At 48.9% G+C, this 26,212-nt stretch overlaps 2 protein-coding genes across 2 annotated transcripts; one reads left to right on the top strand and one right to left on the bottom strand.

Annotated features, from left to right (window-relative positions):
* The first annotated feature begins 3,095 nt into the window (after positions 1 to 3,095).
* On the top strand, positions 3,096 to 4,163 carry LOC124667091 (probable nicotianamine synthase 2). Its single transcript, XM_047204419.1, has one exon. It carries the CDS (start codon positions 3,096 to 3,098, stop codon positions 4,086 to 4,088), a length of 993 nt encoding a protein of 330 aa, XP_047060375.1. The 3' UTR covers positions 4,089 to 4,163.
* Positions 4,164 to 20,713: 16,550 nt separating this feature from the next.
* On the bottom strand, positions 20,714 to 23,777 carry LOC124660838 (transcription factor bHLH77-like). The gene is made up of 8 exons (XM_047198675.1): positions 22,701 to 23,777; positions 22,397 to 22,609; positions 22,218 to 22,283; positions 22,027 to 22,095; positions 21,819 to 21,893; positions 21,482 to 21,715; positions 21,309 to 21,399; positions 20,714 to 21,211 (listed from the first exon to the last, which is right to left on the bottom strand). Exons 1-8 carry the CDS (start codon positions 23,265 to 23,267, stop codon positions 21,174 to 21,176), a joined length of 1,353 nt encoding a protein of 450 aa, XP_047054631.1. The 5' UTR covers positions 23,268 to 23,777; the 3' UTR covers positions 20,714 to 21,173.
* Positions 23,778 to 26,212: the final 2,435 nt, after the last annotated feature.

The following is a 26,212-nucleotide window of genomic DNA, read 5'->3' as shown; positions in this document are numbered from 1 at the left end:
ACTTAAGATACGATCTAATAAATTACAGATAAATGGGCAATCTAGCCCAACTTTGCATATACGGCCGATCTTCGTATTTTCTCCATATATAACCTTCAAGCTTATCTTGATCGTGGCCCACCTCCGACTCAGTCAAATTCTGGTGATAACAGTAGCTCTACATAAGGACAATGCAACTATGTTTTGTTTTTGATCATCCAAACTAATGAAACCAAACTCAAGTCACACAATTTTGACATCCTTTGAGATACTTAAGTACAAACGATCAACCAACCTAGTGAATTTTAATCACATATTCACATGCAAGTTTGATGTGGCATATGGCATGCACCCTTCTCAACAAGTTTTCCATGCTTAGTGGGTGATAACAACCTGGGCAACATGTTGCATGTGTTTAGGCAAAAAAAATTGATTGAAGGCTCAAAATTACCCCGACTTTGAATTAACGAAACCATCAACCAGCTAAGACAAGTACATTACAATGACCCGCTGAGGTTGCTAGCTACAAATAAAAGCATAAAGAACACACCAGACTACCGAGAAGAAAAGAAACAAGCAAAACAAGGTTGCTTGAATCCACCTAGAGAGCCATTTCTTAGCACTTGTACTATCAAAACCAACAAACCTCCCTCGCACCGCAACTGCTACCATCGGAGTTCCAAAGCACGAACATCGAACACACAAGACACAAAAGTCTAAACGAAGGGCCTTCACAAGACACCTTCGGGGAGGAAAACGACAGCGAAGAGCGTCGTCGTCATGGCACAGACCAAGGTCATGCAAGGCTTTCGCAAAGGCCGCAAAACACCATCCCAAAAATCAATCATATAACCAAGCAACCAACAAACACTAGCCACTAGCTTTAATTTGGGAGAAATCATCGGCATGCCCCATGGCACGACCACGATAAGATCACAAGGACACTCCGCAGCCATGCAGAGGCATCTACCAAGCTGAGATCACAAGAAAAACAACCTGAGGTGGAGAGGCAGACCTCTAATCCAATTAATATGGGCTTCATGGTGATGCCTTCAAGAAGGAGAACGACAGCCAAAGGCATCACCATCATCAGTGGTGGTTAGAACCAACCCAAGGTCTCTCCGAGGCACCATCCATGGCCTGGAGTTGGCCAACACCATGAGGTTGCCGAGATGAAGTGGGAAGCAACCACTGGACCCACAAACTGAGAAAACACGTGGTATTCCGGACCCAACCAAGAACACAACATTCACGCAAGTAGGGTCCATAATTGGACACAACCCTAGAATCGAATCCATCTCGGTGCAGATACAACAATCACCCCGATGGCGCTGGATCTAGCAAAAAACACGCCGCCTACAAGCCCCCCAAACAATCGTCATCCCGACGAGGCAGGGCTCAGAGCATCATGACAAGGGAGGATGACTGAGGGAGAGGAATTGTGCACTCTCGTGGACATATCTGAGCCCAACAACCAAGCGTCCCAGCATGTGACCATGGAGCCATCAGATCCGAGCGTGTTGCCAACCCTGGCGAGCATGTGTCGGCCTAGGGACCCTAGCCCAACCGTCGGTGAGGATGTCAACCAAGCAGCGCCAACTGCAAGTACCCTCCAAAAGCAAGAGCATGCATGGAAGATGAAGCACACCGAGATGTCTCCATTGTCGATGTCCACCGCGGGGGTTCGCCCGAAGGCTTCTTCCGGCAATAGCGAGAAGGGAGGAGCTGGAGCGTTAGGGGTTGAGCTAGAGTGCTGACCAAATTCTAGTGGGCAAGAACAACTAGGCAAGTTGAAATATAACATATGAAGATGGAAGAATGGCACAAAATTACACCAAGCAAGTATTTTTCTTCTGAAATCGTCGGAGCAGTGTGAGGATGGATTTGGTACTATTTTCTTTGTGTGAATACCGGTGATGTTTTCGAAGAACACATAAGCAAGTTCTAGGAAAAAAAATTGCCAAAAAATGAGAAGGTTGATGGGGAGATTTGTTTTTTTTTTTGAAACGAGGCAAAAGACTTGCCATTTTCATTAATAAAGAAGAAGTACAGAATTTGGCCAGTTTATTAGCGGGAAACCGGCCGAAAACCGAAACAAGTGCCCCGACGACCGTCATGGAACACGACCGCCGCGGGGGCACAGAGCCACCCCGGCAACCCACACAAGATACACGAGGCCACCGAAGCGAGAAGTCGTCGCGGTTGACCTTCAACGTCATCGTCATCACTCTTCAGCGACTCCTACTTCACCGAAGAACCAACCACCAAGACCTCGCCGAAGCGGCACCGTGAAGCTCAAGCCGGCCACCGCCAAACAAGCGACTCCTCGTGAAGCAACCGGCAGCTCCGACTCTGATGACGAGCTCTGAAGAGGATAAGCGCAAGACATGCGCCGAGGAAGATCACCGCCAGAGGGCCACCCTGCAGGTCATCGTACGCTGCTCAAATGAAGATACTCGACAAACCATAGCAGCTCCGACTCCACCGCAGGCGAAGCACAAGACGAAGAAGCTCGGACGCTCGCCGAAGCCAAGGTCTTGACGCTACCAGACCATCGCTCACCACCATCGTTGCCACACAAGCCACCACATGGACCTCACACATCGCCGGCCACCCGCCGCGATGCCGTACGAGTCACGATGGGGAGATTTGTGATGTGTGAATCAGGTGATAAATTACCTTTTTGGTAGCATCTTCTTTTAGTAGCACTTTTTTTATCTGTATGTCTTCGTTGTTGCATCAAGATTTGCAAACATGCATGAGAAATAACTAGACACTATGCAAAGATATTTAGTTTCTTCAAAGAGATCTTGAGGAAGACAAATAACACGTCATGCATGACAATCAGCCAAACGTACGCTGTCCACTTCAATATCCGGACCTGATCGAACACGTCACAACAGAGGCATGAAACCAGCCTTATTGGGCATGGACGCGTGAAGCTTGCATGCATCCGCATGCCTTTCCAGCTTGTTCGATCCTCTCTAGACGGTGCTGCTACTTATACGCATCGTGGTGCCTGTTCCATAGCTCACCAAGCTGCAGCTCGACCACTTCACTCCACTGTCAGTCCCTCAGCATTCGTGCATCCATCAGCAACTAGCAACAAAACTGAAATGGAGTACCAGAACAAGGAGGTGGATGCTCTGGTCCAGAAGATCACCGGACTTCACGCCGCCATCTCCAAGCTGCCGTCGCTGAGCCCGTGCCCCGACGTGGACGCGCTCTTCACCGACCTGGTCACCGCGTGCGTCCCAGCGAGCCCCGTGGACGTCACCAAGCTCGGCCCGGAGGCGCAGCAGATGCGGGAGGGCCTCATCCGTCTTTGCTCCGAGGCCGAGGGGAAGCTGGAAGCTCACTACTCCGACATGCTCGCCGCCTTCGACAACCCGCTGGACCACCTCGGCATGTTCCCCTACTACAGCAACTACATCAACCTGAGCAAGCTGGAGTACGAGCTCCTGGTGCGCTACGTGCCGGGCGGCATCGCGCCGGCCCGCGTCGCCTTCATCGGGTCCGGCCCGCTGCCGTTCAGCTCCTTCGTCCTCGCCGCGCACCACCTGCCCGACACGGTGTTCGACAACTACGACCTGTGCGGAGCCGCCAACGAGCGCGCCAGCAAGCTGTTCCGCGCGGACACTGACGTGGGCGCGCGCATGTTGTTCCACACGGCGGATGTCGCCGACCTAGCCGGCGAGCTCGGCGCGTACGACGTCGTCTTCCTGGCCGCGCTCGTGGGCATGGCAGCCGAGGAGAAGGCGAAGGTGATCGCCCACCTCGGCGCGCACATGGCGGACGGGGCGGCCCTCGTGGTGCGCAGCGCGCACGGGGCGCGCGGGTTCCTGTACCCGATCGTCGACCCCGAGGACATCGGGCGAGGCGGGTTTGAGGTGCTGGCCGTGTGCCACCCTGATGACGACGTGGTGAACTCCGTCATCATCGCACGCAAGTCCAACGACGACGTGCAAGCCGATGGCCTCCAGCACGGGCGTGGACAGCACGGGCGCCGTGCGGTGCCGGTGGTCAGCCCGCCGTGCAGGTTCGGTGAGATGGTGGCGGACGTGAGCCACAAGAGGGAGGAATTCGCCAAAGCAGAAGTGGCCTTCTGATCGATGCGACGGAAGCAATAAGCCAATAAGGACGTGCCGTGCATGCTCTCCCTGCTTGGTCGTGTGCATCCAAATCGTGCGTGGTTTTTTCTTCCGGGTACTTGTCTTCTTCAAGTTATGTGTGTTGTTTGTACCCTATAATGTAAGTGTGGCGTTCAATAATAATCATATAAGTACAACTAAGAATTTTGTGATGAATGATTATTCCCGTGTCATGTGTAATCAGCATCATCTTAAGATAAGAGATCATTTGTTTTTCAGTACCCCTTTGGTGTGTTGTGCTGGCAATATCTGTGTACTCAGTGGATTCACCCTGCCTTGGGACAACTTGATCTTCTAGATACATTGTCTAGCCTTAATCTTGCTATCTTCAAGCCTTTTTATGAAGTTGATAAAAAAAAATTGCGAAAAATCCATCGATCTATTAATAATCATCAACAGTAGTATAAATAGTTTAAAAAGTAAAGAAAATTACAAATTGGTACTCGAACCACCTAGCGACGACTACAGACACTAGCACGAGCTGAAGGCGCGCCGCCATCGCTGTTGATTACATGGTCTATCTGGATCACTCGTAATGACTTTATCTCCAAATGGTACATATGTTGGAAGAGATCTAAGGATGAACCGTGCCCTTCTAGCCCACAAAGTTAAGAGAAAACCATATCAGGGCATAGCTACTTTTTTTGTGAGCATCATCAGGGCATAGCTACTTGGACAACAAATTTTAGATAGTTTTTCTTTCTTTTGGTCTTATGGCCTCTTTTAGTTACTCATCTCAAGCGACTATTTTCTTCTTCTTTTTGTAGACTTTTGTTTCATTATAAAAAAATACACAATAGAGAAATCCACTGTCCAGCCTTCCAAAATATAAATACAACTCTCCCTGGAAGGTAGAGTAGAGGAAAATCCATGAATGAAATTGCTAGAGGTGCTTAGCCTAGGCTTCGCGGTCTTTTGCTTCTCCGATGTTAAAGGTGTGGACGGATCTCCCTGCCCGTGTATGACCCCGGCGGAGTCGTCTTCAGCGATGGCGATATCTGCCTCCTCCATCTCCACGTTGGTGGATGCGGGCATCGTCTTGGCGATGTTGGACATGCCGGCAGCTGTGGAGATGAGCACAAGCACGGCTGCTCAAGCACGCCCTCCAGATAGAGCGCCGCGAGCAGCGCACCCATGTCGCTGCTCTAAAGACAGAGAAAAAAGCATGCCAAGATGCTGACCTTGCCATTGTCCGAGGTAGTCAGAGGCGAGGGTGACGCTGATCCTCTCGTTGATGTTGGATGAGAGCCTCGTCCTGCTTCCCCTAGTACTTGATGAACACGATGTTGTTCGGCGAGTGGCCTGTGGCCATCACCACCCACTCAACTGTTATTTGGGACTCACCACCGTCGTCAAGGTTCGATTTTTAGGAGCAGAGCCAGGGAGTGGATGGATGCGCGTGGCAGTGGAGCAGGAGGAAGGAGTGGGAGAGCTACACGGGGGAGTGTACCAGCTTGAGACGCGGGCGGATTAGCAGAGGCGAGACGATTAAAAGGCGGGGAAGGTGGCAGAGTGCAGGAAAAGGATAAGGTTGTGGAGTGCGGGGAGATGACGACGAGTTCGGGTTTCGTCGAAAAAACATCGACAAATTTTCGCATAATTACCGCTGTGACGGTTAAATGGAGCCGAGGGAGTAGCTATCATTAATTAATATATTTGTTTCATTTGATAACTTCTGCACGTTTTGCATTTCAAGCTATGTACAATATGAAGCACACCAATACGGATGTAGCTCTAAAGATAGGCTTTCCACAAGGTCATTCTCATGGTAACAAACACAAAGATCATATAATCACGGACTTGGCCAAAATCCACTGGTGTTCTCTATCATTAGAAGGAACAATATTCGGTAAACCCATTATGTAAGTCCTCTTCATATAACATGGAGGTTCGAAAACCATTCAACTCCTTGACACCATATAGAACAGTGCCCAACTGAGGATTGTAAACATAAAAAATTATGAAAGGAACGCAACAGAATAATCTGAAATAAAATCCACTTGAATATAAAATGAAGCTGGGATAGCTACAATCCTATAATCGAATCAGTTGGCTTTGATTTTTGAAAAAAAGGTAGAATCATCAATTCAAACCTTCCACGGGCAAGGCCCACGTACGAGCGCTGCGGACGAGGCCCCAAATAGCGCCGGCAGCTGGCGGAGAATAAGTTTTGCCGCTGAATACAAGCACACCAGGTGGTGCTATGTGCCGACCTGGTCGGCGCCCACCACGTCCCGCACACCCCCGGTCGTTTGTGGGCTTGGCCCATTATCGTTAATTTCCGTTGGTTCCGTTCAGCTATTAATTGGGCCGCGGCCCATCAGGTAACCTCATTTTCTTTTTCGTTTTCTTATTTTTTTCCTTTTTCTGTTTATAGTTTTGTTTTGAAAAATTAACATTTTACAGGCTTTTATATATTTGAAAATTTTGTTCAAATTTTATGTCTACAGATTTTTAAAATGTTCTATTTTAAATTCGTTCAAAATTTAAAAATCGTCCAAAATTTTAAAAATGATCAAATTTCGAAATTAGTTCAAATTCGGAAAGACATTCAAAATTTAATTTTTTTCAAATTTCAAAATTCGTCCAAGATTTGGAAATTTATTCAAGATTAAAATTTTGTTCACATTTTGAAATTCGTTCAAATTTAAAAATCATTCCAAATTTGGAAATTCATTCAAGATGAACAAATATCGAAATTCGTTCAAATTTTGTCAAACTTGAAAATTTTCGAAAATTATTTGTAAACAGAAAAATAAAACGAGAGAACAAAAAAGAAACACTCAAAAAGAAAACAGAAAAGAAAAAAAAGAAAACAGAAAACGGTAAAGAAAAGAAAAAGGAGAAAAAACAGGGGCAAATCGCCTAACCGGGGCGGCCCACACCGCGCGCAGAGGTGTGCGGCGCGGTGCAGGTGCCGACCTGGTCGGCATATAGGAAACGCGCCTTTACCAGGCTCTGTGTGTACTACAGGTCCGGTATCATGCGGGGATAACATTATGCTCCAATTATATATATGACGGCCCATTACTGCACTTCTAGCCCAATTTTAACTTTTGAGCCCATATTCAAATTTTTGTTTTTGCGAAAGGTCTTTGATACTGACATTCTGAAGAGCATCTCCAACAGACGCTATAAAAGGCGCGCGCGGCGCGCGCGGTAAAAAAATTGCCGCGCCCGCACGTTTGCGCCATCCCACGCGGGAAAGTTGCCGCGCGCGCTATAAACGCGACACGCGCGAACGCGCTAACTGCCTGAATCTTCCGCGTGTCGCTCCGCCTCGCTCTCTCTCCCCTACCGCTCTGCCTCCGCGCCGACGGTCCGCCTCCGTCTCCGGCGCCATGCCTCCGCGCCGCCGCTCCGCCTCCGGCTACCGCGGCATCCGCGCGCGGCCGAGCGGCCGCTTCAACGCGGAGATCCGCTCCGGCGAGGAGCGGATCCGACTCGGAACCTTGGACACCGCGCATGAGGCGGCGCGAGCCTACGACGCCGTCGCGTGGCGCCTCGGCCGTCCCCGCCGGTACATGAACTTCGACGACGTTTGGACGCGCGAGCAGGCGGAGATGCTCGCGCCGCCGACGCCGATCGTCACGACCGAGCAGCGGCGCCGCGCCCGCAAGCTCGAGCAGCGCCTGCGCGTGGCGGAGCAGGACGAGCGCGTGCGCCTCGAGTGGGCGCGCGCGTTCCCGGAGGACGTCGCCGCCACGGAGGCATTTTACGCGCAGAAGAAGGAGGCCAAGGCGAAGGCGGCGGCGAAGAAGAAGGCCGACCGCAACAGGCGCCGTGTTGAGTCGGCGGCGAGGAAGGCGAAGAGGGCGGAGAAGGCGGCGCGGAGGGCGAAGAGGGCGGAGGAGAAGAAGAGAGGCGCCGGACCGTCGACGAACATGCCGACCTCCTCCTCCTCCTATGAGTGGACGACCACTCCGGTCTCCGACACGACTCCGACTAGCGGATCGTCGGACTTCGATTGGGAGGACTCCGAGTAGTTTAGTTTAGTTTAGTTTAAATAAAATGGCGGTATTTGTCAAACTTTTAATATATTTCGTAATTTCAGTTAAATTTTCGTAATTTTATTTGATTTGTTTGATCCGTTTCAAACGATATACAAAAAACTAGCCGTTCGCGTGGCGGCGCGCGTTGTATTTTAGAGCGTCCGAAGGAGGCCCATTTTACCGCCCACGCAGGCGCTGCATTTTGACGCGTCCGGTGGGGCAAAGTTCGGCAAAGCGCGCAACAAACGTTTACAGCGCGTCGAAAGGGAGGTATAGCACGTCAAAATTTACAGCGTCTCTAACGCACACCTCCCGGCTCCCGCAAGAAGGGCTGAAGCTACAGTGCTACACCAACGTTTAGTAGTAGTACGTCGGGTTTTAGATGCGCGTGGTAATTACTTGAATTATAGCAGTACCTCATTGTAATACGGTGTACACATACGTAAAGGATGTGTGTGCACGTGTCAGCTTTTATGTACTATACTACAACATACGTAGAGGGAGTAAGGAAAAAGTAGGCCAATTACTACTGTCGCGCTTAAAGGTTTTGTCTTGGACAGGACGTACGGAACTGCAAGGTTCGTGTAGAGTGGTAGGAAAGCGCAAGCACGGCACGTACGAACATGCACGTACGTAACACGTGAGGGCACAAAATCTCCGTGGAACTCCTGTTTTCTTAGATAAAGAGCGGTTATTATTAATATCGTGGAGATAAATATCCGGCCTCTATACGGATATACACAACCAAAAAAAAAAAAAAAAAAAAAACCCGGTAACACTACCAAATACAGCTTCTTCAAAAGCAACGTCTCGAAGAAGGAAACAGTGCACAAGCGTCATCGTCGTCTGATAGATCTTAGGTTTTCACCGTAAAGAAAGTAATCACTCTCAAAACAATGCTTTTAGCAAATTTTCTCATGTGTCGCCGCCCGGAATCACCAAGCAAATTCCTTATCGTCCATCAGACTTTAACCATCATTGCTAGTTCTTAGATCTTGGCTTTCAGAAAATTCTCCAACAACACCATGGAACTAGAACGTGCCCCTGATATTAATAACTAGCAGAGTTTCGAAGCGCTCCCTCCAAAACAAAACAACCATAGAAAAAACACGGGTGTGCACGACCGAATCACACCCGATCCAGCAATCTCCAGTCATGAATCGAAATTCGTCGGCGGAGCCTTTCAGAACACGACACTTTAGCCAGGTCGATGGAGACACGCATCCAACAGTTCATCATCTTGGCACGAGTTGGATTCCAAAGACAACCAGCTTTATTCAAAAGCCTCGCTAGTAGCCCACACGCCACCAGCCGACAGTCCAGAAGGGGACGAACTGTCGAGATGCCGAACACGACCAACGCGCGGCCGCCAAACTGCAGGTATGCGGGCAGAGGCACACGAACCAGAACCTGGGCCCGATTCCGCACCACCGCTACCAGGGCTCCCGTCGCCAGTCTAGAGGACCTCGGTGGCACCTTCTTCGCACCTCGCTGCACCAACGCGCTGCCACAGCTGTCCCCTCCGCCTTTCCTTGCAACCTCCGCCCGAGCGCACACCAGGGCTCCCGTCGCTAGTCTAGAGGACCTCGGTGGCACCTTCTTCATGCGTCGCCACACCAACGCGCTCCACGGTTGTACCCTCCGCCTTTCCTTGCAACCTCCACCCGAGAGCACACCAGGGCTCCCGTTGCCAGTCTAGAGGACCTCAGTGGCACCTTCTTCGCGACTCGCCGCCCCAACGCGCTGCCACGGCTGTCCCCTCCACCTTTCCTTGCAACCTCCGCCCGAGCGCACACCAGGGCTCCCGTCGCCAGTCTAGAGGACCTCGGTGGCACCTTCTTCGCGCCTCGCCGCACCAACGCGCTGCCATGGCTGTCCCCTCCGCCTTTCCTTGCAACCTCCGCTCGAGCGTACACCAGGGCTCCCGTCGCCAGTCTAGAGGACCTCGGTGACACCTTCTTCGCACCTCGCCGCACCAACGCGCTGCCACGGTTGTCCCCTCCGCCTATCCTTGCAACCTCCGCCCGAGCGCACACCAGGGCTCCCGTCGCCAGTCTAGAGGACCTCGGTGGCACCTTCTTCGCGCCTCGCCGCACCAACACGCTGCCACGGCTGTCCCCTCCGCCTTTCCTTGCAACCTCCGCCCGAGCGCACACCAAGAACAGCGCTGCCACATGCGCCCCCAAACCGTTGTCTCTCCTCGCGAAAGGACATACCGCCAGGATGCGCCTCCCCTCCACCCGCACTTTGACAGCTGGGTGCCGCCACCGCCAGGATGCGCCTCCCCTCCACCCACACTTTGACGGCTAGGTGCCGCCACCGCCGCCACCACCGCCGCCACCACCAGCGGCCACGAGAGCCCTAGAACGAGGGTGCGAGGAGGAGGAGGTATTGCAGGGTCACCTGAACGGCCGCACGTACGATCCGGGAGGTTATGTTAGGTTAGGACGACCCGGGTAACTCATATGCGTTGGTACATCATGGGCATTGCCGGTTGTGTGGATACAAGTCGCGGTGATCTTGGCGCGCAGTGATTCAGCGCGCGGCGGCAGGCCACGTGAGGAAGAAAGCCGGGCGGTACGTACAAATCTGATCGATCTAGAGTAGATCCCACGAGAGAGACTGCGTCAATCACGTACACCATATCCATCTAGTATGATCTATCCACCGCAAATGAGTGAGTGAGTGAGTCTGATCGAGGGCATTTCCACGGCCCACGCGACACATGACGCGCGAGGGACATCTCAAATCAAATCGGCACCTAGCTAGCTAGTTCCCATATCGATCAGACGTACGCGATGCATCATGCAACACACGTACGTACCCTCCGATGGAGCTGAGCTGAGCTCGACGGGACGTCCCCTCGCCCGCCGACGGCCGGCATGCAACAGGTTGGCGACCGAACGTCTGTAACGTAACGTACGTACGTACGTTCCCATGCATATCAGATCGATCCGGAGATGGATCGCCGATGGATCGATGCGATGCGTGCATGGGCAGGACCACGTACGTAGGGGTACGTACCACACGCCGCCAGCCCGCCAGCCGTCGCTCTCGGAGGAGGCTGTCACACTGACCATGGCCCCAGCCCGACCCTTTTCATCCACGACATCATCATATCGTCGTTGTCATCAGGGGCCGGCAATGGCAGCGGCAGCGGCGCGGAATATATGCAGGCCGGCCGCAAGGCACGTACACACGCACATACACGGCGTCGGGTTGGCTGCGGTGACACGCACGCGCGCACACATGCCTGGCCCCTGGTCCAGTGCTGCCAACGGCAGCGACGGGCACGTACTAACGAATGTATGAAGCGCACAAAAACTGCTGGGAGGAGTGGCCTTCCTGCAGCCCCGCGCCCCCGCCTACCTGCCACACCCAGCCGGCCTCTCCCCACACAGCCACTTGTCGGCCTCCCTTTCGTCCGCTATATCTGCAGATGCAAACCCTAAACATAACCATAATTAACGTGTAACTAAGGGCAGCTCCACCGGCCCCCAATGGCTCCCAAAATTTCCTTTTCAATGTCCGCATTTGGTCGCGCCCACACCCGCACCGGCTCCGACCTATAGGGGCTGGTCGACTTGAGGGTGCCGGCACACATTGCCACGCTCGATTCCCTTGGCTAGCCCATCCTAGCAGCGGCGCAACGAAAGTTTCTACTAGTTTTGGAACATACGTGAAGATGCACATGGAATGCAACGAGTCCGTTATGCCGCATAGATGGGGCACTATACATGAGAGTGGAGTAACAATGGACCTTCAAGTAAAGCTCAAACTTCGTTTGATTTGGCATGCTAACCTAAACTTTGTATCGATGTTGTTTGTTTATTTATAGTAGTTCAAGCAAGCTCTAAGGATGTTCTGATTCGAGAAATATGACAAAGGATTCTCCTTTATGCATTTCTTCACAAAGATCCAAACTTGTGAGAAATGGAAGGATGTTTAGTGCACTCTAAATTATGCAAAATCTACTGATTCTGATGAAGAGCCACTGGCCTCCACTTCCATCTGGGCAGGGCGCCCTATCGACAACAAGAAGACCAAGGCCACGAGGAATGCCACGGTGGAGTTGTGGCCTTTCGTCACGGTGGAGTTGGGGCCTTCTGTCACGGAGGAGCTGGGGCCTTCTAGCATGGAATAGATGCCACCGGCGGGCACGGAGGAGCTGCCAATGTCCATTTGATCGTCGGCCTTGGATGGCGTGTGGTGATCACCGGCCTTCGGTGCCGCGTGGTGATCACCGGCCTTCGGCGGCCTTTTTGGATGTGCCAAAACTTAGGACTTTAAAACTATTTGAACAAGTCGATGGACGGAACGTGGGCCGTTGCATATTTTAATTTCTCCTATTTTGAATCACTTATGTGGTTTTTAGTTTGAGCAATTTTTAAGTTTATTTATAAGTTTACGGGGCGGTGAAGATGCTCTAAGAAAGGGATATATGGATTGTATGCAAATATATGCAATGATGAATCTGCGTGTCTCGTCCCATGCATGAGTTGAGTCTCATCCTGCCGAAGCGACGACGGGGACGGTACGCGCGAACGCGGACGGCTCACCCGCAGCTTTATTAGTGGCAACATATATGTTGGATCGCATCCGGCTTGCTTGTGTCGGGCGAGATGAGAGTTTGAGATGTAGCTTAGGAGAACGATATACATCACGCCAACTACGAGCTACCCATGCATGTCCCATGCATGGTGGTGGGGATGGTGGCGTCCGGCCGGTAGAACAGCCTTGGGATTAATGCTGGGGCCGTGGCGCGCTGCGGAAGCCGGATGGGCTAAGTCTGGACCTAACGTATACATGTTCATTCATGTAATCATGTTGATGTGGTCTAGTACTAACTAATCATGTTGTTTCAGGTAGACAGCAGCTTGATTGATCGGATCAGAAGGCTAGCTACTTGTTTTCGCATTGAGTTATTTTTCCTTTTAAGTTCTTCAACAGCGGAGCTCTTCCTGTCGATTACCGTTAAAGAAATCACCATAAGTCTTACAAAGATCAGTGAAGAAAATAAAGAAAAATGCCAAGAAAAAAGAGGGAAACAGAAAAACTCTAAGATCCAAATCAGCAACACGCTACAAGATCGACCAAACATTTAAGGCAAAACAGAACTCGGATCCAAAGATCCAACGCCCGCCTATTTCTCCAAAACAGAGAGAACAACATTAGAGAAATCCAAGGCAATGAAGATCATGACACATCCATAATCCTTAAACCTAAGATGATCATATGTCGGGGCCCCACCTCCGAGAGATATTCTCTAGGTCATCCTTGTGATATGATTCGGAAACATGACCATGCGCAACTTAACTAAGTGTTAATCAATGTTAGACAATTAAAGTATTAGTTGAATGGGATCACATACCACAGAGACAACAAAAGAAAGTTAAGTATGCACTAGCATGACGAGTTACTCGCATGCAACTTAGGACCAATATCTTGAAGAAAGGATACTCAGATAGAACGTCACACTGATAGGAAATTCGTAGGTAAATGGGAGTCGGCATGCTCTGCTAGAAGCCTATACCGACTAGCGGTTTAGGATTCGACTCTGCTTTGAGGGTGACTCAGTACAAAATGCGAATTGGATCGTAACCGGCTTACTATGGGCCCGTGGGGAAACACACTTAAGAGGATGGGACTATACAAAGTATATCCGGCTGACACGGAACCTAGTCAGGATTCTGGATCGGACCAGGACAGACTAGTGGGTTGGACCTAGCTTGCTATGGTAATCGGAAGCAGGATACCTGAGGCTATACCCTAACGCACTCCCTATATAAGGAGTGTGTGGGCTGGAGGGAAGAGAGGAACAAGCACGCATCCCTGGCGATGAAGAAGAGGCTAGCACCTCTTCGTTGTTGTCCAACCTTGTACATGTGTGAGTCGACAGAGGCACCGCGTGTGTGGTGCTCAAAGCAGCGGGGTCGTCGGAGAACATGGAGGAGAGAAAGCCTGCACCGAAGATGAGGATGATGGAGCCAACCGCGGGATCGTCTTCATTTCACCAATCGACGCGATTACTCGACACTCCATACATGTCGTCTAGGGGTAAGAGCTATGGTCACCTTCCTCATCCAGGTTCCAGGGCGGCACCTTGTCCGGTGCTCGCCAAAAAGTTTTTATCTCTAATGCTAGTACCGACGTGGCCCAATAGCACTCCCACGAGGCCTACCTAACCAACTGAAAAGCACACAACACCACCAGCTAGATAAATTTTGATAGTGTACATGAGATGATCCACGGGGTTTTCATTATGACTTAAAGAAATGATAGTGTGCTTTCCGAGTCCAACATCTTTTTATGGAGGCTGTCTTTAATCAAAATGCTACTTTTAGCATTAACCACAAGAAAATCTTCACCTTGAAGGGAATATTGATTTTCCATAGGACAGTTTCTTTCATATTTCGAATGCAGTTTTAAATCCTTCACTATGAATTTGTGAGTGTTGTCAATTCTACATTTCATCCTATCATGCAAATCATTCAACTGCACATCGTCAACTCTTCTTCTCAGTTCATCGCACCGTGTTGTCGATTAACCCAGTAAGGTCTCCTGAAACTAACAAATCCCCATCCTTCTTGTTTCACTTTATGCACTATCACCGTCTTAGTGAAGGTCATATTAGAAAGTCGGAGTAACTGCCCCGCTATGTGTAATTCATTTACCATGCATCTTCACTTGACAAATTCATTTTCCATTTTTAATTTCTTTTTGGAAAATTTCTTGAATAAATAATTAAACCCCATGAGCCTTTTCCAAAGGTATGAACAACCAGGCTGGGATAACATTTGATTGTGCAAGTATTTTCTAGATGTAAGTTTATGCAAGCCCCTTCAATATTTCTAGTTTCCATAACCATTTACGGAGAAGAAAAACAAACTCACGAAAAGAGACGACTCCTCCCTCCCGGACCGCTGGCGCGGGCGGTTCCGGAGGGCGCCCCCACCTCCGCCAAACAACCAATCTCGAGCCCCCCTTGCCGCTGCCGGCACCGGCGGGAGTGGCGGCGCTCGGCCGCCGAAGGCGCAGGGCAGGTGGGTGGTCCTCTTTTGCCTCCTCTTCGCGCGGAGAGAGGGAAAGGTGGAGGTCTGCGGCGGGCGGTAGGCTGAGGCGGTGAAGGCAGGCGGCTGGGGTGGCGCGATCGTCGGCGATGCAGCGTGGGGTGGCGCCGCGACGGGCTGCGAAGGGCGGCGCTGCCCGCTGGCGGCGCAAGGTCTGGGCCCGATCTGGGCCGCAGCTGCTTGTGCCCGGAACGGCGTCTGCAACCTGGCAGGATTGTGCATTGGCGCTTCTGTTCCCTTGCGGGACTGCTGGCTACTCGCATGTTGCTCCGCAATCGTGCCAGATCCCGTGCTCGGTCGTCTTCTCTGCGGCCGGTTAGTGGCGTGGGGGCTGCTGGCCTGGCATGAATAAAGGTGGTGGTCCTAGGGCCTTTCTTTTGCAAAGATGGAGACCTTCCTAAAGTTAGTCCCTCTTGATCTGGCTGGAGTGGTGTGTTCCGGAAAGCTCCGGTGGATGTAACAACGTTTTTTTGCCTGGAGTTTGTTGGATCGGTGGTATTCGGTCGGATGCGTCCATGTTTTTATTCCGTCCGATTGGTTCTGGAGGGAGCATCGCGAAGCTCTGTTCTTTCTTGCCATATGGAAACATGCTCCATGGCGAAGTTAGAGGCGGGGAATACCATGAGGGCCGGATTGGAGGACTTGCTATGGAGGTTCAAGTTTTTTTAGCGTTGTTGAGGGGCTTGCTTGGTATTCTGGGTTTCGCAATAGCAGTAAGCAAGAGTTTTACCTTTCAGGATGAGGGGTGGCAATACAGGTGAAATTCAGAGTCTTACCTTTCAGGATGAAAATCCAAGGTCTAGCCTTAATTGGTTGTGTCTGGCAATGACCTTGTTGGAGGCATTGTTTCGAAAGCGGGGACTATCTTCAGGGTGAAAACCTGACATCTTCTGATCGGGCGATGATAGTGTTTGTACACTGTTACCTTCTAGGAGGCGTCGCTTTTGAAGAGCCTGGAGTTCAGGTGTTGTCTTGATGGTGGATGTACTGTTGTTGCTAGGGCTGGAATACCGCAGCGGGACTTTTTTTATGTAATTCTTCTTTATTTTTTTAGCTTTGTGCATTCGTAATGCTATTAGAGTATTACGTTGTTGCAGAAGCTAGGTCTAATTGGTATCTTATAGATATTAATATATACTCCTTATAAAAACAACCATTTACGGATCACTTATGTCCATAGTTGTTAAGTCTAGCACACCAAAGCCCCGAAAGTCCTTGGGCAAGCACATAGTGTGCAAATTTACAAGATGATATTTTTTTCTTGTAGATCATGTCATTGAAGGAACTATTCCCTAGAGGCAATAATACGCAATAATACACTTCTATTATTTAATTTTAGGTTATGATTAATGTTGATTTTTCTATGCTATAATTGCTTTTATTATAGAATATGAGATCCGAACGAAAACTCAAAAGCACGTGTAGAGAGTAAACACTAAGTTATTCCTAATCCCTCCTCTACGACTAACTCGCGTGTAAATTGATGATCATGTTTTCCTGATCATGGACTATTATAAGTAACAAGAATGTCAACAATAATGATATTATGCCTTCATAAGAACGAGGGCACTGAACCGATCCAATTATATATGATGTACTATGAGATAGTCTCGTCCATTGTTATTAGTATCATCATCAATTTGTCAACTTATACATGTTCTTAGACCATGAGAATATCAAGTGAACTTGTACTGGAAGGTCATTTTCCGTTGTCATCATAAGTCACTTGTAACTAGGTAGAATAACGGTGACGTTCGGGTGTATTGGAATGTAGGTCTAGTAACTTAGATAGTTCAAGAATGGAAGTTACTCTTCCGAACGATGGAGCAATACACTGTACGCCCTCTCGGTATTACGATGTCATCATATCGTCTGGCTAGATACCTTGTGATATTGATTACAAGAACATTGGAATACTTAGAGAGATACTAGAATGCAACTGGAACAATAATAGTAGGTATAGTGACCAAGTGTTGTGTCATAGGGATAGAGAACTTTTGACTCGGGTATTCATTCATTATTATCGTGAGGTAATAATACTAATATTTTATGTAACACAACGCTCAGTCGAATATACTTTGTGTATGTGTAGGAGCCATCATGGACTTCCAGGCTTTGTTGTTCATTATTGATCTGAAAGGGTTTCAGAGTCATGTCTTCGTATTAGTAAACTTGCTAGGTCACACACTTAATGTTGTTTGATTTGTTATGAGAGTTATTTGTGGTTTCATTATTGAGAGGTTGAAACCAGAAACGTTCCGGATTCATTGAAATTGTTTCGATATTTTTTGAAAATGTTCCAGACTTTATACGGATGAAATTTGGTAGTCTGGACATTATTTATATGTGTCGGAGAGGTGCAAAGGGACATATGGTCTGCAACATGGGGCTCCAGTACCATCCCTGGCCGCATGGGCCATAGTGTGGCCCATATGAGTCATGCGCCTCATGCCCCAAGGCCCCCTTTGACTTGGCTCCTTGGTCCCAGGAGGGGCAAAGGGGCCAGCTCAGATTTTTCTTGAGGGGAGGAGGGGGCTAGACGGGCGGCGGCAGCTGGTGGGGAGGTGGCGCCCTAGGGCTGCCCCCTCTCTATATATTCTTCCCTCCCCTTGACCCCTGTATAAAGAGCAGCCGCTCATACCCTTGAAGGACATAACAATTGTCCACGTCTCTCTCTTAGAATTCTCCACATATGCCGAAAGGTTAGACTAGTCTCGCCGTGAGCGCAACACCCTAGACGCAAACCGCTCACAGATCAAACCATATGAGTGGATACCAGTGGAAGGATAGACCTTTCGATCCTCGGAGCAAGGATGATATTAAGTCCACGTGTGTGGAAGGGATACACCTAGATGTAATTTATGTATTGTGTTATGTAAGAGAACAATACCTCCCGTAACAAATTTGTCTTGTAGAAGCATTTTGTGCATTAGCAATTACTTTATGTATCACTAGACCCAACATGTTTGATAAGAGTTTTATTAGTATCTTGGTAAGCAGAGAGATGGTCACAGCAAGGGAAACTTTGGGAATCAGTGAAATTATCCCATGATTTAGTCTTTCTATATGTCCAGGTCACACTTATGAAAGCCATTCAGCATTTCCTTAAAATCAAAATTTATCTTATCCCAAAAAACTTTGTAAAAATCTTATAGTAAACCATCAGGTTCAACAGAGCTCCGTCCACTTCTCAATCTCAAATTGCCTAGTTAGAATATATCTATCTTTCTCACTCAACTGTTACCATTATTTCATCAAACATCGAACTATTCACTGTAAAATGGGACGTGGATTTTTGGGTCTTGGATGCGCCGGAGCCCGTTTTCAACAATATAATCGAATAAATACTAAAAATAAACCTGGGAGTATGTATTCTCCATTGTTCATCTGCACATCTATATGGTTTTCTTTTTCGTGCCACTGGCTTTTAGTGAAAAAACTTTGTATTCCCATCTCCCTCTTCCAAATCCTTCTCTCTTTAGCTCTATGCCACAATTTTAATTCTTCATTTTCATTTCTTAAACCCAATTACTACAACCTAAACAGCATTCGCCTCAAAGGTAGCCTCCGTTTCGCGATGAACTTGTTGATTTTTTTTTTCAGTATCACTGAAACGAAACTAGCAGCGAGAAAGTCCGGCCTTTAAGAGAACAATAATTGTTTGACTTGATCTTTGCTATGATGATAGCCGACTGGTGCAAAAGATATAACCTTTCCTATCCATTTATGCAAGCAGATGAGTTTCAGACCTGAAGATTCTAGCTAAGGAAGGCAGTTGTTGGCCAATTCTTGGATGTCTCTGGTGGATGATAGCTTAGCTGTTGACCTTGAAAAGTGAATGGAGGGTGTCAACAGGCAAAGGTATAGCCATGGCATATGATTGCCTGTCTCAACGGATGTAGCCATGACAAGCAGGGCGGGATATGGGATGGGAGTTTGCTCTAGTTCTTCTTTAATCCTGCTGAAATCTACACTCCGGTGCACTTCAAGTATTCCCTAATTCTAGGCACGATCTGTGCATCCAGACAGATCCACATTCAGCTGGTGATGCATACACGTATGTGAGGCATCTCTCGTAATAATAACAGAAAAGAAAGAAAGGAAGCGTTTGACTTTGCTGCCGTGGCCTTCATCGCGTCACCTATCCTCCTCTGTAAACCACAACTTTCCTCTGAATGCGACGCGCACACTAGTCTTTGCCTCCAAGCTAATGTTGCATTATTACATCTCAGTCTCTCACTCCCCAATTGATTAAAAAAAAGGGACAGAGATGAATAACAAGCAGAGAATGGAGCATATACTTATAAATATACTATATGTATACCCACTCATGAGCAACACACGCACGACCAATATGTGACTGTACAATAAGTACACTTACCTTGCCACGGCTGCAAGTTTTTTATGCGATAAAAAAAATTGGGAGTACGTGTTAGCCTCTTGATGGCAACCACGATCTTGCTCGCGAGATGCATTGTCTTGCTTCGTGTCCAAACCATGATCTCATATACTATCATGTGCGGAGTATGTATGTACACAACACATTGTACTGTCATCTTTTTGCGAGAAATACTGTCGACGTGAGATGAATACGATGATCGGCTGTGCTCGCTCGGGTGATTACGATGGTCCGTGGGCAGAGTGATAGCATCACAGTGCGTGGATTAATTAGTGAGCAGTGAACACTGGTTGCCAAGATCTCGCGTCTCGATTAGCAATGATTTTGGAGCTACAGCGTGTACGTATACATACATACAGTACCATTTGACAGCGAGGGCGCCCGGAACAGATCGCCTCCGCGCGCTGATCCCTTCCCGGAGCGTGATCCCAGCCTGGATGATTTGGACCCTCTGAAATCAGATTTCGATCGCGATATTTTTATCAACACTGACAGAGATAGATGCAGAAAGAGTATTACTAGTACTACTAATCTTCTGCCTTGTAAGTGTGTTGAGTTTTGTAGATTATGGAATTGGAGTATCATTGTATGACTGTAGATGAACAGGAGCAAGCACTCCTCATCTGATCTGACCTGATCTAATCTCATCGCAGGCACTGAATGCGGCTGCCCTGCCTGTCTGATGTACGCGTAGTTTAGGAGCAAGCAGGCCGTGTAAGATCATCAGCATCAATCTCGTAATAATGGGTAGAGGCCTCATCCCTCATTACTGGGTGTCCCAGCCAGTGCTGTCCCTGTCTCCGGGTACTTATCGCCACAGCTACAAATCCAGACTCAATTGAACAACTTGCTTGTTCCTTCTGTCCATGTCCTTTTACTCACAACCCACAATGCCTCCTTCTACACCCCTTGGCCGTGGCTGATGAACAGATCCCAGAATGGGAATACAAGCCTGGCTCCTGAGCTGCTCCAAGTGGCAGCACCCAGGGAGCAGTGCCATGTACTGCTGCATTTTCTCATCAGCATCACATCAATGTGTTTTGGATCAGCATGCTTCATAATGCTGGAACCAGATGTGGATGATCAATTCATTCATTCATTCACAGTTGCAAGACAAAATTTAAGGTCTGCTTAATAATGGTATTTATCTGCTAAAAATATATATAGTGGCAATACAAATGATATTACACATCTTCAATTACCCTCTTCGCTTGAAAAGGGGCAAGGCAGAAGGGGTCCTGACTCTGACTGATGATGATCAGTCATCCGTGCAGCGCGCCGCGCTATGTACTGAACTTGTTTGCAGCTAGCTAAACATGCAAGAGGTGGAATTTGATAGGAAGGGCTAGCTACCGTTACACGGCCGCGTTCCGTTTTTTGTTCAAAAGAATCGTTTTACCATAGGATGGATGCAATGCAAATTAGAAGCTAAAGGCACTACTAGGGCCCAACATAGTTAGGTTGAATCTCTGAGTGCTTCCATGGATGGCAAGCTTGACTGACTTGGCTGGCTTCGTCTCTCTATGTACAGCGGGCGTCGACGCTTCGGTCCGATCGAGAACTTCTTACATGGCGGATGATGTCAAAGCTCCATTTTCATGTGGACCGTTTGCAATGAGCCTGATAGACATGAATTCAGCATTAGAAACCATTGTGACAGTGATGCAGATTCAGAGTTCAGGTTCGAAGGGAAGTGAAATATAGTGACTCTACTAACCGTCGTAGCTGTTGGAAGAGGTGGCCATCTCCTGACTCTGCCCCATGTCCATTTGAACAACACTCTGCAGATCTTGCCAGAATGCCCCAACCTGTGAAGCATCGACAAACGATCAGTGTTGTGCCATCAGAAGACCGTGTGAGCTCGATCGTGTCATGGTTGCGCATCGTTACCTGAGAGCCGGCGTCGCCAACTCCGTTGAGAAAATGATGTTGCGAGCCCATTGACCGGCAGAACGCCGGGTCTAGCGGGTGCATGGAGCCCTGATCGTCCATGCCGTCACTCATGCCACAGCCGAGTGGGTTGTTGTTCCCCTGGTGAGGCTGGCTCATGAAGGGGAGAGGTGCACCTGAGGCGTCCAGCGGGAAATGCTGGGAGCTCTGCAACGGGCCACATGACTGCTGCATCTGACCACAAGCAAAATTGGAGTATGAGTAAGTTGAACCATTCTGTTTGCCTCAACAAGAAATGTGGCCGCAATGGGGAGGATCATATATGCTTTGTCCTCACATCTTTAGCAAGGAGGTTGGGCAAATTGTTGAAGTCCAGCTGGGGATTCACCGTCGCCAGCTTCATGGACAGAAACTGCAAAAAAATGTACATCAAGGGTAAGCGTTTAAGATGGTCCTCCTCGGGGCGTTCTAAAACGGCAAATGATGCGGTTTCATGATGATTCTGCAATTGCATATGTGTGGGGTGAGAATGGGCATATATATACCTCGACTTGCCGTTGCAACGATTGCACGTAGTTGATGATCTCGTCGAGCATCACAGCCTTGCCTACCACCTGAAACAGGCAATGGTTTCACAATTTCATATCTGGGCACACCAAGCTCTGAAACTAAGCTACTCAAACGGCAACAAATTGCAATTGTGAGTGTGTTTTTTTTTTGGTTGCAGGTATAGTACCTTGTTGCAACCCGGGACAAGATCCTGCAGCAGCTTCATCCTCTGGCTGATCTTCTCTCTTCTAACCTGACCAAGACAAGACAAGACAGGGCAAAGCATAAGAAATTGTTCAGCAAAGATGGTCACTCGCAGGAGCAATGGAACCCAGTGCAGAGCGCGAGCCCAAGAACTGTTTGTACCCTCTCGGCGAGGCTGTGGCTGTCCGTCGCCTCTCCGCGCCGCGCCCGGACATGGATGAAGTCCTGATGCGGGTCGGGGACGGGCCTGCCGTCCTTGCCCTGCTTCTTGCCACCGTTCTCGCTGCTGCTCTGCGCGGCTTTCCCCTTGCCGGAATTCTCCTCCGCGGCGTTGCCCTCCTCCATGGATTTACAACGCTTCGACGCCGAATCGTCCTGCACGATCGCATTCGTAGGGTGAGAAGATCGATCACTAGGTTAGCTCCAGAGTACATACATAGCTGAGCGGAATTCGGGTTGTGCGTACCTTTGCGAGAAGATCCTTGGCGGAGGTGGACATGGAGCTGTCCTTGCCTTTCCCCTTGCTGCCGGCGGCCTTCCGCTTGCGCGCATTGCCGTCCTTGAGCGGGCCGGCCGACGCCGGATCGGAGACCGAGGAGTCGTCCCGGAGCTCCATCTCCCTCAATGCGCCGACGGGGCCGTCGTCCGGGAGGCCGTAGCTGGCGCGGGCGTCGAAGCCGGAGAGCCGCGCGGCGGCGCGGTCGGCGAAGCCCGGGTCGGCGAGGAACTGGTCCAGGGAGGCTATGGGCATCAAGTTCTCCAGCGTGGGCGGCAGTCCGGCGCCGCCAGGGTAGTGGTGGGGGTGGTACTGGCCCATCATGGAGAGGTTGAGCTTGGGCGGCGAGCCGGCGTAGTGCGGGCGCGGCGAGATCCCGTGGAGCGCGTGGGCGTCCGTGGCGTTGGCGGCGGGCGGGGAGGAGGTCATGGGGTCGAGCTGGCGCCCTGCGTCCATGGAGGAGCTGTCCCAGCTGTTGAGGTTGAGGAAGCTCTGCGGCGGCGGCGGCGGCAGCTGGTCCGGCGGGCCGCAGTTCATCGATCCCCTTGCCGCGCAAAGATCTGCGCACCCTCAATTGCGCAAGAAGAGGCCGAATTCCGAGAAGGAGCGTGCGGTGACGAGCGGAGACGGCCCCAATCGAGCAAAGAAGCGCGCGCGGGAGGGCGAGGCAAGTAGCCACCAAATCCCACTACGGGAAGGAGGGCCGGAGATAAGGTAAAGGTTCGAGCTTTTGGTGTGCGTGACAACGCAGGGGGGAGAAAAGTGGGAAAGAAGCACCTAAAACAAAGCAAAAGCTTGCGCAGGCAAAAGCAGAGGAGAGACGAGACGAGAGAGAGTGGTGATAGTGGTGGTGGTAGAAGTAGAGAGAGGTTGGGGGAGTGTGGTGGTGGGAGTATGTATATAGGTCCAGGATGGCATGGGTCAAAATGGATGCGCTATGCCCATCATCGCCTCAGCCTTTCCTGCCATGAAACAAGGAAGAAGAAGAAGCTGGAGAGAGTGGCACTAGAGAGAGCTCGCCTCACCTCACAGGCTCAGGGTGGTGGAGAAGTGGAAGCTCGAGTGCTGGTAGTGGTGAGTTACTTGCAGGAAAGAAGGGGTAAAGGGTGAAGATGATGATGATGCATTGCATTTGCTGGCTACCTTTACCTGAGTCTGATGCAAACATAAAGAAATGCTAAAAATTAGTAGTAGATGGTAAAATTGGAGATGTTCTATTTTACATTACTTTGCGTTATGTTTTTCTGATCCTGGGATATTTTTCTCATAAAACTACGAGGTGAAGGCGATGGTCCCTATAAGCAGCAGGGCTGCTGTTGGTTTGGCCGTGGAATTGAGAGATGAACCAATCATTAAATTTGGGAATGGGAAGAAGGCCACAAGGGGACACAGGATGCTCGTGGTAGTTTGGGTTGGATCCTACCGCTACTGTGTTGCCTACCCAACAAAATAAGAATCGTTTTTAATCATTGTCTAGTTTTTAATTTTGGGGATGCAGCGCTAGCCCATTGGATGGAACCCGGCGTGATTTGTTCTCGTGTGCTCCCGGAACTGTTTGAGGCTGATTGGGGTTTTCACCCCCTTCTGTTCCATGGTTTTTCTAGTAGCACCCGAGTGGGTCTCATCATCACACTATTTTAAAAAAGTAAATTCTAAATAAATCATCACATTACAACGAGGATAAGTTTAAAGAACAATCCATATTCGTTCAAATTACAAAAAAAAACCAACAAAATTGAGTGAATTTGTTTCAATGTGCACTGAATTCGCTAGTTTAGCTATCGTAACAAGGAATCTGTTGGTGGTGACGTGGTAAAACGTTTAGTATTAGATGATACATATGCTAGGAAGATTTTAGTTCCTGAGTTTTTGTTTGTAAATTTTCAATGGACAGAGCCGTGGCCACAAGCGCCCCACCGCCTCGAAGCTCGCTGGAGGTGATGGAGCGCGTTTGGCAAGTGCAATTATCCGAGACGGGCGTCTCACCTCTACCACGTCATCACTGACAGGTGAGGCCCACTGTCAGAAATGTTGTTAGCACGGCTAAAATCGACAATCAACGAATTCAATCAATTTTGGTGACTTTTGTAATTTCAACAAATAGTGGTGTTTTTTCAAACTTGTAGCTTCTTTTTGACAATCAATACCACATATATTCATAATAACAAATAGTACATGGTAAAGATACACGAGTTGTTCCAACGAATACAAAATAAAGTCTAAAAGATACTAGCAATTCTTCAAGATCTTCAAACTCTTATCTTCTTCCAAGACACAATCTTGTACTTTCTTAAACGCGGCCAAAGATAGGTAACAAATCATAGACCCAAAAATACCAACAAGGTTTTTCCATAATTTTAATTTAAGCCGCAATGTCAAGGCTGTGTGCATGTGCAACCATTAAAGTAGTCAATCAACATCAGCAAAAGTACCAACACCAGAGAATAACAACCTATCAGCTTTGCCAACGCTGATGTTGAGCTGAGAGTATGAATCACCATTGTCGAGGACGTACCAGCCGGGACAAAAACTGCGAGGATAATCTTCCTCGTGAAGCAAGAACTGAACGCTCATACCTAGATAATTGTAATCTTTCAACACCATCATTGACGTCGGAAAGGAGATCTCGTCATCGAACGAAAGACCAAAGATTAATTATCGCAGATAATGTCATCTCCATTGAGGGAAACCCAAAAATGGCTACCAAAACCCTAACATAAATTGCTGAAAATATTACTTTTGTTAAAACTCAGCGCATAGATCGGGATCGGGTTGCCCACTCCTCTCAACGCCGGTGAAGCCAACCGAAGAAGGGGAACCAATCTATGGAGGAGACTGAAGTGGAAGCGGCTGTGGCTGTGCTTCTTTCAGTTGAACTTGTCGCTTTAATGTGGTGGTTTTTGGAATTTACTCTATTTAAGGAGTAATTTTTTCGATCTGCTTGCCCCGTTGTTTTCCTCGGGATATCTCGGAAATTTTGATTGTTGATTTGCGTTCTAAAATTTATATTATCCGATTTGTAGCAGAGACATCTTTCTCATGGTAGTACTAACTTCCGAAGTTCCCAGCATGCGTACGGAGGCGGGCAAAATAATCGTACGAGTAGGCAAATGGTATATGGGATACGAACACAGAGTGTAGGAGATTTATGATTGGCATATGAGACTTGTTCAACATGTCTTCTCAAGAAACATAAATACGTAGTGTACGGTATACACTAATGACAGCATTGAACCATTCAGCAGTGGACGACTCATACCGGCCCACTTGCTGTTTTGTTGTTGCGGCTACTGCCGTAGAACACAATCTAGATCAACCCAAAATTCAAATCATGCAGGAAGAACAAAACGTAGGAATTAGACGATTTCACATTTCAATCATATAGAAATGAAGAGGACATAATATGCAATAAAAATTGCTTGATTGCAGCACCGTTAGTTAAATTGCCCTCGGAAGATCCGCCTCAAGATGTTGAATGGAAT

This window comes from Lolium rigidum, chromosome 6 (genome assembly GCF_022539505.1).
Source record: "Lolium rigidum isolate FL_2022 chromosome 6, APGP_CSIRO_Lrig_0.1, whole genome shotgun sequence".
Taxonomy (NCBI): domain Eukaryota; kingdom Viridiplantae; phylum Streptophyta; class Magnoliopsida; order Poales; family Poaceae; genus Lolium; species Lolium rigidum.
The sequence above is the reverse complement of the archived record's forward strand: the minus strand, read 5'-3'. Positions and strand labels throughout refer to the sequence as shown.

What these genes read in the sequence shown, in the direction of transcription:
- LOC124667091 (XM_047204419.1), top strand. Translation starts at nt 3,096, where the DNA reads ATGGAGTACCAGAACAAGGAGGTGGATGCTCTGGTCCAGAAGATCACC.
- LOC124660838 (XM_047198675.1), bottom strand. Translation starts at nt 23,267, where the DNA reads ATGAACTGCGGCCCGCCGGACCAGCTGCCGCCGCCGCCGCCGCAGAGC. An exon ending in CCAAGGATCTTCTCGCAAAG is followed by an intron (nt 22,610 to 22,700) that starts GTACGCACAACC and finishes GCGATCGTGCAG; the next exon opens with GACGATTCGGCGTCGAAGCG. An exon ending in TTGTCCCGGGTTGCAACAAG is followed by an intron (nt 22,096 to 22,217) that starts GTACTATACCTG and finishes TGCCTGTTTCAG; the next exon opens with GTGGTAGGCAAGGCTGTGAT.